The sequence below is a fragment of the Anopheles funestus genome, chromosome 2RL (genome assembly GCF_943734845.2).
Source record: "Anopheles funestus chromosome 2RL, idAnoFuneDA-416_04, whole genome shotgun sequence".
Lineage (NCBI taxonomy): Eukaryota > Metazoa > Arthropoda > Insecta > Diptera > Culicidae > Anopheles > Anopheles funestus.
In genome coordinates, this window is record NC_064598.1 from 470,821 (window position 1) to 491,025 (window position 20,205).

Genomic DNA, 20,205 nt, shown 5'->3' on the forward strand with positions numbered 1-20,205 from the left:
TTAAGTGAATGCATGCATGTGTAATTTAGTTTATTCCTTACCAGTACTTACCAATATTGTTAGTTTCATTGGTGGCATTTTCTCACATGTGCTCACTAGATCTACATCAAATCTCACCACGGAATAACGTTCAAAACTCTACACGATCGTTACTAACGCAAAATTTGCTCTTTTGTTCTTGTCTTCGCAACAGAATGCAAACCAATCGCGTACTATTATAAAGGCCGTTGCTATATTCAATGTCCTCCAGGAACATATCCCTCGGTATCGCTAACTCCGGAAACTAATGGCACGTCCAATCAAGATGACCTCGATGAAATAGCAACAAACGTTCAACAACCACTGCCACCGTCATACCTTCGTCGACGCCTTAAACAACATGCGGTGGTCGATGCATCGATGAACAGCCCTCCGTCTAAAACAACCCATCTACCAAACTCCAGTATTAATCTGCCCCAATGCCTGCAGTGCCATACGACCTGCCTCAAGTGTACCGGTGCGAAAGCGACCGACTGCACCGAATGTCAAGCTGCCTTTCGCTTTCAACCGATTGCATCCGGTGGTGAAAGTTGCATTTGTGTGTCCATCAACGACAAGCGACCGCAGCAGTTGGGATTCTTTAATAATGGTTCTTCTGCTCAACTGAAAACATCCGGGCTCGCTTCACCTTCCGTCGCAATGGATTCGGATTTGGTGCACCACAACTACCTTCCATCCATTTTCTTTCTTAGTGGAGTGCTTGTATTCGCATTTGGTGCAATTTACGTACTTTGGTTGCATTGCTTCCAGGGAACGCCCGGCATTGGAGATCTCACCGGCGTTAGTACGATGGTAGGTGACAATGGTGATGGAGGAGGTGGTGCTGGATTGACCAGCATTCGGTATGATCGGGTCCATACCAACGAACAGGAAGAGGACGAACTGTTCGAGGAGGATGAAAGCGCTAGTAGTGGCGATGATGACGGCGTATTGTGGCCCGTTTCCGCCACACAAATTATTGCTAAAATCGATCGGTCAACGGTCGAAACATAAAATTCTAATGCATATTACGAACCTAGCACAACACATTAAAGAAAACCAAAAAAACTTAAACGAGATCAGTACAGTAAGGAGCTTAGGTAGTGAAGCTCTTTTCTGTACTTTGTAAACTGACAATAAATCGTGCACATAAGGCTCATATTTTCATCATAATGTTTTAATGTTCATAATGTAAACTAAGGAGTTAGGATGAATTAAAATGAATCCATAGCACACCCAGTACTCGAAACGTTTAGTAAAAGTTTATTTAACATTTTTTTATGAGTTTACTATTACAATAGTTGTGCCACTGTTACAAATGTACTTCTGTTTTATATCGTTGTAAAAGTATTCTAAGGAGACATTAAGTATACAATTAATAACCCCGATTTCTGTATCGCAATCAAAAATATGCAAAAACAAAAAGACTCCATATCCAGTCGCGATTAACAACGTTTTCGTTCCTATTCCACAAAATGTTGATTGCACAGAACATGCTACTACGGGTAAATGCAAGTCAAGAAATTGCACGCCAAAATTTTGGAAGATGTAGTGTCACAAAGGAAAAAAGAAGAAAGGTTTCAGAGTCAAAAATATTTAATAAATCCGCTTTAATGTTTTATTAGTGTACTGTTTTCGACGTAATAATGTCAGTATCTCATGGTTTTGTGTAAAAATCAACTCGAGCACGCGTTTAGATTGTAAATAAATCTGTTGATGCATACGGCTGGCCCTGGAAAACCGCTGATTGTAAATACAAAAAAAAGCAATTAACTTTTCAAAGTTCTCACTAATCAGATTGTTCTTACCTTCTCTCCAACGTTCCGTTCTGCAAAACTCAATTTTACATCGGTGTTTGACGAAGTTGGTAGCTCTCCTGGCCATATGTCGATATTGTTCGAGCAAATGTACTCACTGATATAGCTAAATGTAGTCAAAGGTGTGCTTTCCGTGCCGGCAGTTTTATACAAATCACTCAGTATAGCCTTCTCATGGTCATCGTTCAGCAACTGGATATCCATAGAGGACCAGCCATTGCTTTGACTATCTCCACTGCAATTTTTATGCCACACATGGGATGGATTATTAGATCGAAAGTTAAAATTCGTTCGTGAACTAATCTGAGACGCTACTGTATCGATGGATGATTCAACATCACATGATGTAAAGTTAAACCGAATGGAATCGTCATTACTGTGTAAGTTCATTGCTTATAACACCGTACTTCATTCGTTCGAGTATCAAGAGTAACTGCTGCAATGGAATTAAAATAATCTTTATGTTTCTACCACCATCATCGGGATTGCCACGAAGATTACAACCGAAGTTCTTGATTCACTCATGCCACATAATTTACTTCACTTCCATTATTCGATATGCATGATTGAATTGATAATACGATTCCTGATAACGTTGTCATGAGAGCTCATCGTTGGTAGAACATTTTGCAACTAATCCCATACGAATACTGTTCTCGTTTTGAATTGGTTATTAACAGCGCTATATTTCTATGATCAGTTCGTTTTAATTCATCTAAACAGGATGTCATCGTGAAAGATTGCACCATCCTTCAGGGCTTCTTTTAACTGCCGAACCTATGAGAAAATTGAGACGAACTTGGTTAAAGTAAACCACACACTTCATAAACTTCCGGAATGGTTCATTAACATATCGCTTCGCAGAGTGTTTAGTGAATTTTGTATACACAATATTCTCGCTTCAAGTGTAATGTTTCAGTGTCCTATAACCCAACAACTAAGAATGGAATCAATTAATATCACGAAACAATCATTATATCACGTGTTAAGTAAATGTTCTCTTAATGGCGGAAATCATGAAACGAGTCGTTTCTGGAAGAATATGCATCAATCGATAAGGATTTCAACGAACGGAAAAATTTGAGGATTGGTTCTTGTTACACATTCTTTCTCGATTAGCTAATCTGCCTAACGTCCGATGCAAAATATTAAAGAGAATTTACCGGATGTTTAGATTACAATAGTCCAGTTTTTTGATACCACACATGTTCAGGAGATGTTCATCCAGACTCTCCTCTTGTCTTAACGACATGTAAGCTCATGCCATGTAAGCCATTTCTTGCCTACTATGCTTACTTTTATCACGTATTCGTCAGTCAGACGTCGTAGTTAGTCCTTATTTTAGGGGATCGAAAAATCGGACGGAATTGGGGGGACGACCTTTTGGGGGTGGGGGTGGCGCGGGGGGGGGGGAGGGGTTTGTTTAGGGGCCTCACAATCTACGAGAGAAACTAAATAAAGTGTTACAATATTGTAAGACATGCATATTGAACTCTTCAAGCGCCAAAAATTTCTTCTTCTTCTTCTTACTCGGTTAGAACGGCCTGCCCATATCAAGACTTATTTTACCACGTAGCAAGATAGTCAGTCCATGCTACGGGGGAAAGGTCCGGATGGGATATGAACCCGGTCCTGCCGTGTGGACGGGTGCCGTTATCACATGCACCACCGGGCCGCTCCGACCCGCCTCGAAAAATTTATAATCAATAAATCAATTTATAAAATTTTGCAAAATTACTCAAAAAAAAGAAAAGGCTATAGCCTTATGAAATTTTCATTTTTTTTAATTTTTTCTATTTTTTTATTTAGAGCATTATTTCAGTGAAAAGAAACATATTGCAACAATTTCGCATTAAAATAAAACAAATTTTTAAATTTTGCTAAATTGCTCAAAAAAATGGCAAGGGGTAAGCCTTATGAAATTTTCGAGTAAAAATTTTTTTTAAATTTTTTTCTGATTTTTTATTCTTTTTTTAATTTAAAGCACTATTTAAGTGAAAAGAAACTTATTGCAACCAATTCCCATAAAAAATATAACATTTAAAATTTTTGCTACATTGCTCAAAAATGAGGAAAATTTTACATTTTCTCAAACATGGTATGGAACTTGGTTCCTCGAATAACTTCTGGCACAGACATCTAAGGGCATGGCTGTCCAAGAATAAACTGTAGCCATTGGTGCCATCTATCGACCACAGGTTAAAGATTGACGATTCGTTGGATACCGACCGAGTTATAGGCAAAATTTGGTGCAAAAATGAGGAAAATTTTCATTTTTTTTTTAATTTTTTGATTTTTTTATTATTTTTCACTCTTTTTTTCATTTCAAGCATTATTAGAGTGAAAAGAAACTCATTGTAACCCATTGGCATTAAAATAAAACAATTTAATTTTTTTTGCAAAATTTCCCAAAAAAATCGTAAGGGGTAAGCCTTATGAAATTTTCGAGTGAAAAATTTTTTTGAAATTTTTTTCTGATTTTTTATTCTTTTTTTAATTTAAAGCACTATTTAAGTGAAAAGAAACTTATTGCAACAAATTCCCATCAAAATATATCACATTTAAAATTTTTGCTACATTGCTCAAAAATGAGGAAAATTTTACATTTTCTCAAACAGGGTAAGGAACTTGGTTCCTCGAATAACTTCTGGCACAGACATCTAAGGGCATGGCTGTCCAAGAAGAAAATGTAGCCATTGGTGCCATCTATCGACCACAGGTTAAAGTTTGGCGATCCGTTGGATACCGACCGAGTTATAGGCAAAAGTTGGTGCAAAAATGAGGAAATTTTTACATTTTCTCAAACAAGGTATGGAACTTGGTTCCATTTGGTAAGCCTTGTAAAATTTTCGAGTGAAAAATTTTTTTGAAATTTTTTTCTGATTTTTTATTCTTTTTTTAATTTAAAGCACTATTTAAGTGAAAGGAAACTTATTGCAACAAATTCCCATCAAAATATATCACATTTAAAATGTTTGCTACATTGCTCAAAAATGAGGAAAATTTTACATTTTCTCAAACAGGGTAAGGAACTTGGTTCCTCGAATAACTTCTGGCACAGACATCTAAGGGCATGGCTGTCCAAGAAGAAAATGTAGCCATTGGTGCCATCTATCGACCACAGGTTAAAGTTTGGCGATCCGTTGGATACCGACCGAGTTATAGGCAAAAGTTGGTGCAAAAATGAGGAAAATTTTACATTTTCTCAAACAGGGTATGGAACTTGGTTCCTGGAATAACTTCTGGCACAGACATCTAAGGGCATGGCTGTCCAAGAAGAAAATGTAGCCATTGGTGCCATCTATCGACCACAGGTTAAAGTTTGGCGATTCGTTGGATACCAACCGAGTTATAGGCAAAATTTGGTGCAAAAATGAGGAAAATTTTCATTTTTGTTTTTGAATTGTTTGATTTTTTTATTATTTTTCACTCTTTTTTTCATTTCAAGCATTATTAGAGTGAAAAGAAACTCATTGCAACCCATTGGCATTAAAATAAAACAATTTAATTTTTTTTGCAAAATTTCCCAAAAAAATCGTAAGGGGTAAGCCTTATGAAATTTTCGAGTGAAAATTTGTTTTGAAATTTTTTTCTGATTTTTTATTTTTTTTAATTTAAAGCACTATTTAAGTGAAAAGAAACTTATTGCAACAAATTCCCAGCAAAAAATATAACATTTAAAATTTTTGCTAAATTGCTCAAAAATGAGGAAAATTTTACATTTTCTCAAACAGGGTATGGAACTTGGTTCCTGGAATAACTTCTGGCACAGACATCTAAGGGCATGGCTGTCCAAGAAGAAAATGTAGCCATTGGTGCCATCTATCGACCACAGGTTAAAGATTGGCGATTCGTTGGATACCGACCGAGTTATAGGCAAAATTTGGTGTAAAAATGAGGAAAATTTTCATTTTTTTTTTGAATTTTTTGATTTTTTTATTATTTTTCACTCGTTTTTTCATTTCAAGCATTATTAGAGTGAAAAGAAACTCATTGCAATCCATTGGCATTAAAATAAAACAATTTAATTTTTTTTGCAAAATTTCCCAAAAAAATCGTAAGGGGTAAGCCTTATGAAATTTTCGAGTGAAAATTTGTTTTGAAATTTTTTTCTGATTTTTTATTTTTTTTTAATTTAAAGCACTATTTAAGTGAAAAGAAACTTATTGCAACAAATTCCCAGCAAAAAATATAACATTTAAAATTTTTGCTAAATTGCTCAAAAATGAGGAAAATTTTACATTTTCTCAAACAGGGTATGGAACTTGGTTCCTGGAATAACTTCTGGCACAGACATCTAAGGGCATGGCTGTCCAAGAAGAAAATGTAGCCATTGGTGCCATCTATCGACCACAGGTTAAAGATTGGCGATTCGTTGGATACCGACCGAGTTATAGGCAAAATTTGGTGTAAAAATGAGGAAAATTTTCATTTTTTTTTTGAATTTTTTGATTTTTTTATTATTTTTCACTCGTTTTTTCATTTCAAGCATTATTAGAGTGAAAAGAAACTCATTGCAACCCATTGGCATTAAAATAAAACAATTTATTTTTTTTTGCAAAATTTCCCAAAAAAATCGTAAGGGGTAAGCCTTATGAAATTTTCGAGTGAAAATTTGTTTTGAAATTTTTTTCTGATTTTTTATTTTTTTTAATTTAAAGCACTATTTAAGTGAAAAGAAACTTATTGCAACAAATTCCCAGCAAAAAATATAACATTTAAAATTTTTGCTAAATTGCTCAAAAATGAGGAAAATTTTACATTTTCTCAAACAGGGTATGGAACTTGGTTCCTGGAATAACTTCTGGCACAGACATCTGAGGGCATGGCTGTCCAAGAAGAAAATGTAGCCATTAGTGCCATCTATCGACCACAGGTTAAAGATTGGCGATTCGTTGGATACCGACCGAGTTATAGGCAAAAGTTGGTGCAAAAATGAGGAAAATTTTACATTTTCTCAAACAGGGTATGGAACTTGGTTCCTGGAATAACTTCTGGCACAGGCATCTAAGGGAATGGCTGTCCAAGAAGAAAATCTAGCCATTGGTGCCATCTATCGACCACAGGTTAAAGATTGGCGATTCGTTGGATACCGACCGAGTTATAGGCAAAATTTGGTGCAAAAATGAGGAAAATTTTCATTTTTTTTTTAATTTTTTGAATTTTTTATTATTTTTCACTCTTTTTTTCATTTCAAGCATTATTAGAGTGAAAAGAAACTCATTGCAACCCATTGGCATTAAAATAAAACAATTTAATTTTTTTTGCAAAATTTCCCAAAAAAATCGTAAGGGGTAAGCCTTATGAAATTTTCGAGTGAAAATTTTTTTTGAAATTTTTTTCTGATTTTTTATTCTTTTTTTAATTTAAAGCACTATTTAAGTGAAAAGAAACTTATTGCAACAAATTCCCATCAAAATATATCACATTTAAAATTTTTGCTACATTGCTCAAAAATGAGGAAAATTTTACATTTTCTCAAACAGGGTAAGGAACTTGGTTCCTCGAATAACTTCTGGCACAGACATCTAAGGGCATGGCTGTCCAAGAAGAAAATGTAGCCATTGGTGCCATCTATCGACCACAGGTTAAAGTTTGGCGATCCGTTGGATACCGACCGAGTTATAGGCAAAAGTTGGTGCAAAAATGAGGAAATTTTTACATTTTCTCAAACAGGGTATGGAACTTGGTTCCTGGAATAACTTCTGGCACAGACATCTGAGGGCATGGCTGTCCAAGAAGAAAATGTAGCCATTGGTGCCATCTATCGACCACAGGTTAAAGATTGGCGATTCGTTGGATACCGACCGAGTTATAGGCAAAATTTGGTGCAAAAATGAGGAAAATTTTCATTTTTTTTTTTAATTTTTTGAATTTTTTATTATTTTTCACTCTTTTTTTCATTTCAAGCATTATTACAGTGAAAAGAAACTCATTGCAACCCATTGGCATTAAAATAAAACAATTTAATTTTTTTTGCAAAATTTCCCAAAAAAATCGTAAGGGGTAAGCCTTATGAAATTTTCGAGTAAAAATTTTTTTTGAAATTTTTTTCTGATTTTTTATTCTTTTTTTAATTTAAAGCACTATTTAAGTGAAAAGAAACTTATTGCAACAAATTCCCATCAAAATATATCACATTTAAAATTTTTGCTACATTGCTCAAAAATGAGGAAAATTTTACATTTTCTCAAACAGGGTAAGGAACTTGGTTCCTCGAATAACTTCTGGCACAGACATCTAAGGGCATGGCTGTCCAAGAAGAAAATGTAGCCATTGGTGCCATCTATCGACCACAGGTTAAAGTTTGGCGATCCGTTGGATACCGACCGAGTTATAGGCAAAAGTTGGTGCAAAAATGAGGAAATTTTTACATTTTCTCAAACAGGGTATGGAACTTGGTTCCTGGAATAACTTCTGGCACAGACATCTGAGGGCATGGCTGTCCAAGAAGAAAATGTAGCCATTGGTGCCATCTATCGACCACAGGTTAAAGATTGGCGATTCGTTGGATACCGACCGAGTTATAGGAAAAATTTGGTGTAAAAATGAGGAAAATTTTCATTTTTTTTTGAATTGTTTGATTTTTTTATTATTTTTGACTAATTTTTTCATTTCAAGCATTATTAGAGTGAAAAGAAACTCATTGCTACCCATTGGCATTAAAATAAAACAATTTAATTTTTTTTGCAAAATTTCCCAAAAAAATCTTAAGGGGTAAGCCTTATGAAATTTTCGAGTGAAAAATTTTTTTGAAATTTTTTTCTGATTTTTTATTTTTTTTTAATTTAAAGCACTATTTAAGTGAAAAGAAACTTATTGCAACAAATTTCCATCAAAATATATCACATTTAAAATTTTTGCTACATTGCTCAAAAATGAGGAAAATTTTACATTTTCTCAAACAGGGTAAGGAACTTGGTTCCTCGAATAACTTCTGGCACAGACATCTAAGGGCATGGCTGTCCAAGAAGAAAATGTAGCCATTGGTGCCATCTATCGACCACAGGTTAAAGTTTGGCGATCCGTTGGATACCGACCGAGTTATAGGCAAAAGTTGGTGCAAAAATGAGGAAATTTTTACATTTTCTCAAACAGGGTATGGAACTTGGTTCCTGGAATAACTTCTGGCACAGATATCTGAGGGCATGGCTGTCCAAGAAGAAAATGTAGCCATTGGTGCCATCTATCGACCACAGGTTAAAGATTGGCGATTCGTTGGATACCGACCGAGTTATAGGCAAAATTTGGTGCCAAAATGAGGAAAATTTTCATTTTTTTTTTAATTTTTTGAATTTTTTATTATTTTTCACTCTTTTTTTCATTTCAAGCATTATTAGAGTGAAAAGAAACTCATTGCAACCCATTGGCATTAAAATAAAACAATTTAATTTTTTTTGCAAAATTTCCCAAAAAAATCGTAAGGGGTAAGCCTTATGAAATTTTCGAGTGAAAAGTTTTTTTGAAATTTTTTTCTGATTTTTTATTCTTTTTTTTAATTTAAAGCACTATTTAAGTGAAAAGAAACTTATTGCAACAAATTCCCATCAAAAAATATAACATTTAAAATTTTTGCTACATTGCTCAAAAATGAGGAAAATTTTACATTTTCTCAAACAGGGTATGGAACTTGGTTCCTGGAATAACTTCTGGCACAGGCATCTAAGGGAATGGCTGTCCAAGAAGAAAATCTAGCCATTGGTGCCATCTATCGACCACAGGTTAAAGATTGGCGATTCGTTGGATACCGACCGAGTTATAGGCAAAATTTGGTGCAAAAATGAGGAAAATTTTCATTTTTTTTTTAATTTTTTGAATTTTTTATTATTTTTCACTCTTTTTTTCATTTCAAGCATTATTAGAGTGAAAAGAAACTCATTGCAACCCATTGGCATTAAAATAAAACAATTTAATTTTTTTTGCAAAATTTCCCAAAAAAATCGTAAGGGGTAAGCCTTATGAAATTTTCGAGTGAAAATTTTTTTTGAAATTTTTTTCTGATTTTTTATTCTTTTTTTAATTTAAAGCACTATTTAAGTGAAAAGAAACTTATTGCAACAAATTCCCATCAAAATATATCACATTTAAAATTTTTGCTACATTGCTCAAAAATGAGGAAAATTTTACATTTTCTCAAACAGGGTAAGGAACTTGGTTCCTCGAATAACTTCTGGCACAGACATCTAAGGGCATGGCTGTCCAAGAAGAAAATGTAGCCATTGGTGCCATCTATCGACCACAGGTTAAAGTTTGGCGATCCGTTGGATACCGACCGAGTTATAGGCAAAAGTTGGTGCAAAAATGAGGAAATTTTTACATTTTCTCAAACAGGGTATGGAACTTGGTTCCTGGAATAACTTCTGGCACAGACATCTGAGGGCATGGCTGTCCAAGAAGAAAATGTAGCCATTGGTGCCATCTATCGACCACAGGTTAAAGATTGGCGATTCGTTGGATACCGACCGAGTTATAGGCAAAATTTGGTGCAAAAATGAGGAAAATTTTCATTTTTTTTTTAATTTTTTGAATTTTTTATTATTTTTCACTCTTTTTTTCATTTCAAGCATTATTAGAGTGAAAAGAAACTCATTGCAACCCATTGGCATTAAAATAAAACAATTTAATTTTTTTTGCAAAATTTCCCAAAAAAATCGTAAGGGGTAAGCCTTATGAAATTTTCGAGTGAAAATTTTTTTTGAAATTTTTTTCTGATTTTTTATTCTTTTTTTAATTTAAAGCACTATTTAAGTGAAAAGAAACTTATTGCAACAAATTCCCATCAAAATATATCACATTTAAAATTTTTGCTACATTGCTCAAAAATGAGGAAAATTTTACATTTTCTCAAACAGGGTAAGGAACTTGGTTCCTCGAATAACTTCTGGCACAGACATCTAAGGGCATGGCTGTCCAAGAAGAAAATGTAGCCATTGGTGCCATCTATCGACCACAGGTTAAAGTTTGGCGATCCGTTGGATACCGACCGAGTTATAGGCAAAAGTTGGTGCAAAAATGAGGAAATTTTTACATTTTCTCAAACAGGGTATGGAACTTGGTTCCTGGAATAACTTCTGGCACAGACATCTGAGGGCATGGCTGTCCAAGAAGAAAATGTAGCCATTGGTGCCATCTATCGACCACAGGTTAAAGATTGGCGATTCGTTGGATACCGACCGAGTTATAGGAAAAATTTGGTGTAAAAATGAGGAAAATTTTCATTTTTTTTTGAATTGTTTGATTTTTTTATTATTTTTGACTAATTTTTTCATTTCAAGCATTATTAGAGTGAAAAGAAACTCATTGCTACCCATTGGCATTAAAATAAAACAATTTAATTTTTTTTGCAAAATTTCCCAAAAAAATCGTAAGGGCCTTATGAAATTTTCGAGTGAAAAATTTTTTTGAAATTTTTTTCTGATTTTTTATTTTTTTTTAATTTAAAGCACTATTTAAGTGAAAAGAAACTTATTGCAACAAATTTCCATCAAAATATATCACATTTAAAATTTTTGCTACATTGCTCAAAAATGAGGAAAATTTTACATTTTCTCAAACAGGGTAAGGAACTTGGTTCCTCGAATAACTTCTGGCACAGACATCTAAGGGCATGGCTGTCCAAGAAGAAAATGTAGCCATTGGTGCCATCTATCGACCACAGGTTAAAGTTTGGCGATCCGTTGGATACCGACCGAGTTATAGGCAAAAGTTGGTGCAAAAATGAGGAAAATTTTACATTTTCTCAAACAGGGTATGGAACTTGGTTCCTGGAATAACTTCTGGCACAGACATCTCAGGGCATGGCTGTCCAAGAAGAAAATGTAGCCATTGGTGCCATCTATCGACCACAGGTTAAAGATTGGCGATTCGTTGGATACCGACCGAGTTATAGGCAAAATTTTGTGCAAAAATGAGGAAAATTTTCATTTTTGTTTTTGAATTGTTTGATTTTTTTATTATTTTTCACTCTTTTTTTCATTTCAAGCATTATTAGAGTGAAAAGAAACTCATTGCAACCCATTGGCATTAAAATAAAACAATTTAATTTTTTTTGCAAAATTTCCCAAAAAAATCGTAAGGGGTAAGCCTTATGAAATTTTCGAGTGAAAAATTTTTTTGAAATTTTTTTCTGATTTTTTATTTTTTTTGAATTTAAAGCACTATTTAAGTGAAAAGAAACTTATTGCAACCAATTCCCAGCAAAAAATATAACATTTAAAATTTTTGCTAAATTGCTCAAAAATGAGGAAAATTTTACATTTTCTCAAACAGGGTAAGGAACTTGGTTCCTCGAATAACTTCTGGCACAGACATCTAAGGGCATGGCTGTCCAAGAAGAAAATGTAGCCATTGGTGCCATCTATCGACCACAGGTTAAAGTTTGGCGATCCGTTGGATACCGACCGAGTTATAGGCAAAAATTGGTGCAAAAATGAGGAAATTTTTACATTTTCTCAAACAGGGTATGGAACTTGGTTCCTGGAATAACTTCTGGCACAGACATCTGAGGGCATGGCTGTCCAAGAAGAAAATGTAGCCATTGGTGCCATCTATCGACCACAGGTTAAAGATTGGCGATTCGTTGGATACCGACCGAGTTATAGGCAAAATTTGGTGCCAAAATGAGGAAAATTTTCATTTTTTTTTTAATTTTTTGAATTTTTTATTATTTTTCACTCTTTTTTTCATTTCAAGCATTATTAGAGTGAAAAGAAACTCATTGCAACCCATTGGCATTAAAATAAAACAATTTAATTTTTTTTGCAAAATTTCCCAAAAAAATCGTAAGGGGTAAGCCTTATGAAATTTTCGAGTGAAAAGTTTTTTTGAAATTTTTTTCTGATTTTTTATTCTTTTTTTTAATTTAAAGCACTATTTAAGTGAAAAGAAACTTATTGCAACAAATTCCCATCAAAAAATATAACATTTAAAATTTTTGCTACATTGCTCAAAAATGAGGAAAATTTTACATTTTCTCAAACAGGGTATGGAACTTGGTTCCTCGAATAACTTCTGGCACAGACATCTAAGAGCATGGCTGTCCAAGAAGAAAATGTAGCCATTAGTGCCATCTATCGACCACAGGTTAAAGATTGGCGATTCGTTGGATACCGACCGAGTTATAGGCAAAAGTTGGTGCAAAAATGAGGAAAATTTTACATTTTCTCAAACAGGGTATGGAACTTGGTTCCTGGAATAACTTCTGGCACAGACATCTGAGGGCATGGCTGTCCAAGAAGAAAATGTAGCCATTGGTGCCATCTATCGACCACAGGTTAAAGATTGGCGATTCGTTGGATACCGACCGAGTTATAGGCAAAATTTGGTGCAAAAATGAGGAAAATTTTCATTTTTTTTTTAATTTTTTGAATTTTTTATTATTTTTCACTCTTTTTTTCATTTCAAGCATTATTAGAGTGAAAAGAAACTCATTGCAACCCATTGGCATTAAAATAAAACAATTTAATTTTTTTTGCAAAATTTCCCAAAAAAATCGTAAGGGGTAAGCCTTATGAAATTTTCGAGTGAAAATTTTTTTTGAAATTTTTTTCTGATTTTTTATTCTTTTTTTAATTTAAAGCACTATTTAAGTGAAAAGAAACTTATTGCAACAAATTCCCATCAAAATATATCACATTTAAAATTTTTGCTACATTGCTCAAAAATGAGGAAAATTTTACATTTTCTCAAACAGGGTAAGGAACTTGGTTCCTCGAATAACTTCTGGCACAGACATCTAAGGGCATGGCTGTCCAAGAAGAAAATGTAGCCATTGGTGCCATCTATCGACCACAGGTTAAAGTTTGGCGATCCGTTGGATACCGACCGAGTTATAGGCAAAAGTTGGTGCAAAAATGAGGAAATTTTTACATTTTCTCAAACAGGGTATGGAACTTGGTTCCTGGAATAACTTCTGGCACAGACATCTGAGGGCATGGCTGTCCAAGAAGAAAATGTAGCCATTGGTGCCATCTATCGACCACAGGTTAAAGATTGGCGATTCGTTGGATACCGACCGAGTTATAGGCAAAATTTGGTGCAAAAATGAGGAAAATTTTCATTTTTTTTTTTAATTTTTTGAATTTTTTATTATTTTTCACTCTTTTTTTCATTTCAAGCATTATTACAGTGAAAAGAAACTCATTGCAACCCATTGGCATTAAAATAAAACAATTTAATTTTTTTTGCAAAATTTCCCAAAAAAATCGTAAGGGGTAAGCCTTATGAAATTTTCGAGTGAAAATTTTTTTTGAAATTTTTTTCTGATTTTTTATTCTTTTTTTAATTTAAAGCACTATTTAAGTGAAAAGAAACTTATTGCAACAAATTCCCATCAAAATATATCACATTTAAAATTTTTGCTACATTGCTCAAAAATGAGGAAAATTTTACATTTTCTCAAACAGGGTAAGGAACTTGGTTCCTCGAATAACTTCTGGCACAGACATCTAAGGGCATGGCTGTCCAAGAAGAAAATGTAGCCATTGGTGCCATCTATCGACCACAGGTTAAAGTTTGGCGATCCGTTGGATACCGACCGAGTTATAGGCAAAAGTTGGTGCAAAAATGAGGAAATTTTTACATTTTCTCAAACAGGGTATGGAACTTGGTTCCTGGAATAACTTCTGGCACAGACATCTGAGGGCATGGCTGTCCAAGAAGAAAATGTAGCCATTGGTGCCATCTATCGACCACAGGTTAAAGATTGGCGATTCGTTGGATACCGACCGAGTTATAGGAAAAATTTGGTGTAAAAATGAGGAAAATTTTCATTTTTTTTTGAATTGTTTGATTTTTTTATTATTTTTGACTAATTTTTTCATTTCAAGCATTATTAGAGTGAAAAGAAACTCATTGCTACCCATTGGCATTAAAATAAAACAATTTAATTTTTTTTGCAAAATTTCCCAAAAAAATCTTAAGGGGTAAGCCTTATGAAATTTTCGAGTGAAAAATTTTTTTGAAATTTTTTTCTGATTTTTTATTTTTTTTTAATTTAAAGCACTATTTAAGTGAAAAGAAACTTATTGCAACAAATTTCCATCAAAATATATCACATTTAAAATTTTTGCTACATTGCTCAAAAATGAGGAAAATTTTACATTTTCTCAAACAGGGTAAGGAACTTGGTTCCTCGAATAACTTCTGGCACAGACATCTAAGGGCATGGCTGTCCAAGAAGAAAATGTAGCCATTGGTGCCATCTATCGACCACAGGTTAAAGTTTGGCGATCCGTTGGATACCGACCGAGTTATAGGCAAAAGTTGGTGCAAAAATGAGGAAATTTTTACATTTTCTCAAACAGGGTATGGAACTTGGTTCCTGGAATAACTTCTGGCACAGATATCTGAGGGCATGGCTGTCCAAGAAGAAAATGTAGCCATTGGTGCCATCTATCGACCACAGGTTAAAGATTGGCGATTCGTTGGATACCGACCGAGTTATAGGCAAAATTTGGTGCCAAAATGAGGAAAATTTTCATTTTTTTTTTAATTTTTTGAATTTTTTATTATTTTTCACTCTTTTTTTCATTTCAAGCATTATTAGAGTGAAAAGAAACTCATTGCAACCCATTGGCATTAAAATAAAACAATTTAATTTTTTTTGCAAAATTTCCCAAAAAAATCGTAAGGGGTAAGCCTTATGAAATTTTCGAGTGAAAAGTTTTTTTGAAATTTTTTTCTGATTTTTTATTCTTTTTTTTAATTTAAAGCACTATTTAAGTGAAAAGAAACTTATTGCAACAAATTCCCATCAAAAAATATAACATTTAAAATTTTTGCTACATTGCTCAAAAATGAGGAAAATTTTACATTTTCTCAAACAGGGTATGGAACTTGGTTCCTGGAATAACTTCTGGCACAGGCATCTAAGGGAATGGCTGTCCAAGAAGAAAATCTAGCCATTGGTGCCATCTATCGACCACAGGTTAAAGATTGGCGATTCGTTGGATACCGACCGAGTTATAGGCAAAATTTGGTGCAAAAATGAGGAAAATTTTCATTTTTTTTTTAATTTTTTGAATTTTTTATTATTTTTCACTCTTTTTTTCATTTCAAGCATTATTAGAGTGAAAAGAAACTCATTGCAACCCATTGGCATTAAAATAAAACAATTTAATTTTTTTTGCAAAATTTCCCAAAAAAATCGTAAGGGGTAAGCCTTATGAAATTTTCGAGTGAAAATTTTTTTTGAAATTTTTTTCTGATTTTTTATTCTTTTTTTAATTTAAAGCACTATTTAAGTGAAAAGAAACTTATTGCAACAAATTCCCATCAAAATATATCACATTTAAAATTTTTGCTACATTGCTCAAAAATGAGGAAAATTTTACATTTTCTCAAACAGGGTAAGGAACTTGGTTCCTCGAATAACTTCTGGCACAGACATCTAAGGGCATGGCTGTCCAAGAAGAAAATGTAGCCATTGGTGCCATCTATCGACCACAGGTTAAAGTTTGGCGATCCGTTGGATACCGACCGAGTTATAGGCAAAAGTTGGTGCAAAAATGAGGAAATTTTTACATTTTCTCAAACAGGGTATGGAACTTGGTTCCTGGAATAACTTCTGGCACAGACATCTGAGGGCATGGCTGTCCAAGAAGAAAATGTAGCCATTGGTGCCATCTATCGACCACAGGTTAAAGATTGGCGATTCGTTGGATACCGACCGAGTTATAGGCAAAATTTGGTGCAAAAATGAGGAAAATTTTCATTTTTTTTTTAATTTTTTGAATTTTTTATTATTTTTCACTCTTTTTTTCATTTCAAGCATTATTAGAGTGAAAAGAAACTCATTGCAACCCATTGGCATTAAAATAAAACAATTTAATTTTTTTTGCAAAATTTCCCAAAAAAATCGTAAGGGGTAAGCCTTATGAAATTTTCGAGTGAAAATTTTTTTTGAAATTTTTTTCTGATTTTTTATTCTTTTTTTAATTTAAAGCACTATTTAAGTGAAAAGAAACTTATTGCAACAAATTCCCATCAAAATATATCACATTTAAAATTTTTGCTACATTGCTCAAAAATGAGGAAAATTTTACATTTTCTCAAACAGGGTAAGGAACTTGGTTCCTCGAATAACTTCTGGCACAGACATCTAAGGGCATGGCTGTCCAAGAAGAAAATGTAGCCATTGGTGCCATCTATCGACCACAGGTTAAAGTTTGGCGATCCGTTGGATACCGACCGAGTTATAGGCAAAAGTTGGTGCAAAAATGAGGAAATTTTTACATTTTCTCAAACAGGGTATGGAACTTGGTTCCTGGAATAACTTCTGGCACAGACATCTGAGGGCATGGCTGTCCAAGAAGAAAATGTAGCCATTGGTGCCATCTATCGACCACAGGTTAAAGATTGGCGATTCGTTGGATACCGACCGAGTTATAGGAAAAATTTGGTGTAAAAATGAGGAAAATTTTCATTTTTTTTTGAATTGTTTGATTTTTTTATTATTTTTGACTAATTTTTTCATTTCAAGCATTATTAGAGTGAAAAGAAACTCATTGCTACCCATTGGCATTAAAATAAAACAATTTAATTTTTTTTGCAAAATTTCCCAAAAAAATCGTAAGGGCCTTATGAAATTTTCGAGTGAAAAATTTTTTTGAAATTTTTTTCTGATTTTTTATTTTTTTTTAATTTAAAGCACTATTTAAGTGAAAAGAAACTTATTGCAACAAATTTCCATCAAAATATATCACATTTAAAATTTTTGCTACATTGCTCAAAAATGAGGAAAATTTTACATTTTCTCAAACAGGGTAAGGAACTTGGTTCCTCGAATAACTTCTGGCACAGACATCTAAGGGCATGGCTGTCCAAGAAGAAAATGTAGCCATTGGTGCCATCTATCGACCACAGGTTAAAGTTTGGCGATCCGTTGGATACCGACCGAGTTATAGGCAAAAGTTGGTGCAAAAATGAGGAAAATTTTACATTTTCTCAAACAGGGTATGGAACTTGGTTCCTGGAATAACTTCTGGCACAGACATCTCAGGGCATGGCTGTCCAAGAAGAAAATGTAGCCATTGGTGCCATCTATCGACCACAGGTTAAAGATTGGCGATTCGTTGGATACCGACCGAGTTATAGGCAAAATTTTGTGCAAAAATGAGGAAAATTTTCATTTTTGTTTTTGAATTGTTTGATTTTTTTATTATTTTTCACTCTTTTTTTCATTTCAAGCATTATTAGAGTGAAAAGAAACTCATTGCAACCCATTGGCATTAAAATAAAACAATTTAATTTTTTTTGCAAAATTTCCCAAAAAAATCGTAAGGGGTAAGCCTTATGAAATTTTCGAGTGAAAAATTTTTTTGAAATTTTTTTCTGATTTTTTATTTTTTTTGAATTTAAAGCACTATTTAAGTGAAAAGAAACTTATTGCAACCAATTCCCAGCAAAAAATATAACATTTAAAATTTTTGCTAAATTGCTCAAAAATGAGGAAAATTTTACATTTTCTCAAACAGGGTAAGGAACTTGGTTCCTCGAATAACTTCTGGCACAGACATCTAAGGGCATGGCTGTCCAAGAAGAAAATGTAGCCATTGGTGCCATCTATCGACCACAGGTTAAAGTTTGGCGATCCGTTGGATACCGACCGAGTTATAGGCAAAAATTGGTGCAAAAATGAGGAAATTTTTACATTTTCTCAAACAGGGTATGGAACTTGGTTCCTGGAATAACTTCTGGCACAGACATCTGAGGGCATGGCTGTCCAAGAAGAAAATGTAGCCATTGGTGCCATCTATCGACCACAGGTTAAAGATTGGCGATTCGTTGGATACCGACCGAGTTATAGGCAAAATTTGGTGCCAAAATGAGGAAAATTTTCATTTTTTTTTTAATTTTTTGAATTTTTTATTATTTTTCACTCTTTTTTTCATTTCAAGCATTATTAGAGTGAAAAGAAACTCATTGCAACCCATTGGCATTAAAATAAAACAATTTAATTTTTTTTGCAAAATTTCCCAAAAAAATCGTAAGGGGTAAGCCTTATGAAATTTTCGAGTGAAAAGTTTTTTTGAAATTTTTTTCTGATTTTTTATTCTTTTTTTTAATTTAAAGCACTATTTAAGTGAAAAGAAACTTATTGCAACAAATTCCCATCAAAAAATATAACATTTAAAATTTTTGCTACATTGCTCAAAAATGAGGAAAATTTTACATTTTCTCAAACAGGGTATGGAACTTGGTTCCTCGAATAACTTCTGGCACAGACATCTAAGAGCATGGCTGTCCAAGAAGAAAATGTAGCCATTAGTGCCATCTATCGACCACAGGTTAAAGATTGGCGATTCGTTGGATACCGACCGAGTTATAGGCAAAATTTGGTGCAAAAATGAGGAAAATTTTACATTTTCTCAAACAGGGTATGGAACTTGGTTCCTGGAATAACTTCTGGCACAGACATCTGAGGGCATGGCTGTCCAAGAAGAAAATGTAGCCATTGGTGCCATCTATCGACCACAGGTTAAAGATTGGCGATTCGTTGGATACCGACCGAGTTATAGGCAAAATTTGGTGCCAAAATGAGGAAAATTTTCATTTTTTTTTTTAATTTTTTGATTTTTTTACTATTTTTCACTCTTTTTTTCATTTCAAGCATTATTAGAGTGAAGAGAAACTCATTGCAACCCATTGGCATTAAAATAAAACAATTTAATTTTTTTGCAAAATTTCCCAAAAAAATCGTAAGGGGTAAGCCTTATGAAATTTTCGAGTGAAAAATTTTTTTGAAATTTTTTTCTGATTTTTTATTCTTTTTTTAATTTAAAGCACTATTTAAGTGAAAAGAAACTTATTGCAACAAATTCCCATCAAAATATATCACATTTAAAATTTTTGCTACATTGCTCAAAAATGAGGAAAATTTTACATTTTCTCAAACAGGGTAAGGAACTTGGTTCCTCGAATAACTTCTGGCACAGACATCTAAGGGCATGGCTGTCCAAGAAGAAAATGTAGCCATTGGTGCCATCTATCGACCACAGGTTAAAGTTTGGCGATCCGTTGGATACCGACCGAGTTATAGGCAAAAGTTGGTGCAAAAATGAGGAAATTTTTACATTTTCTCAAACAGGGTATGGAACTTGGTTCCTGGAATAACTTCTGGTACAGACATCTAAGGTCATGGCTGTCCAAGAAGAAAATGTAGCCATTGGTGCCATCTATCGACCACAGGTTAAAGATTGGCGATTCGTTGGATACCGACCGAGTTATAGGAAAAATTTGGTGTAAAAATGAGGAAAATTTTCATTTTTTTTTGAATTGTTTGATTTTTTTATTATTTTTGACTAATTTTTTCATTTCAAGCATTATTAGAGTGAAAAGAAACTCATTGCAACCCATTGGCATTAAAATA

General features: G+C 33.6%; 2 protein-coding genes and 1 long non-coding RNA gene across 22 annotated transcripts in view; 2 read left to right on the plus strand and 1 right to left on the minus strand.

Moving 5' to 3' along the window:
- LOC125775235 (furin-like protease 1) overlaps positions 1 to 1,811 on the plus strand; it is a 64,229-nt gene extending 62,418 nt beyond the window's left edge. For all 20 annotated transcript variants that reach the window (XM_049445844.1, XM_049445841.1, XM_049420508.1 and 17 more), the window contains one exon: positions 194 to 1,811. In XM_049445844.1, coding sequence (XP_049301801.1) covers positions 194 to 1,032 — 839 coding nt within the window. In that variant the 3' untranslated portion in view covers positions 1,033 to 1,811. The remainder of the gene's footprint in view (positions 1 to 193) is intronic.
- On the minus strand, positions 1,262 to 2,264 carry LOC125760448 (uncharacterized). Its single transcript, XM_049420588.1, has 2 exons — positions 1,827 to 2,264; positions 1,262 to 1,761 (listed from the first exon to the last, which is right to left on the minus strand). The coding sequence occupies exons 1-2, from the start codon at positions 2,223 to 2,225 to the stop codon at positions 1,615 to 1,617; spliced, it is 546 nt and encodes a 181-aa protein (XP_049276545.1). The 5' UTR covers positions 2,226 to 2,264; the 3' UTR covers positions 1,262 to 1,614.
- A 3,730-nt stretch (positions 2,265 to 5,994) lies between these two features.
- LOC125760452 (uncharacterized) overlaps positions 5,995 to 20,205 on the plus strand; it is a 30,005-nt gene continuing 15,794 nt past the window's right edge. The window contains exon 1 of the long non-coding RNA XR_007417998.1: positions 5,995 to 9,034. This is a non-coding gene — a long non-coding RNA (uncharacterized LOC125760452). The remainder of the gene's footprint in view (positions 9,035 to 20,205) is intronic.

Bases quoted from the DNA above. Each gene is read 5' to 3' on its own strand.
- LOC125760448 (XM_049420588.1), bottom strand. From the start codon at position 2,225: ATGAACTTACACAGTAATGACGATTCCATTCGGTTTAACTTTACATCA. The intron at 1,762-1,826 runs GTAAGAACAATC...ATTTACAATCAG, and splicing joins AACGGAACGTTGGAGAGAAG to CGGTTTTCCAGGGCCAGCCG.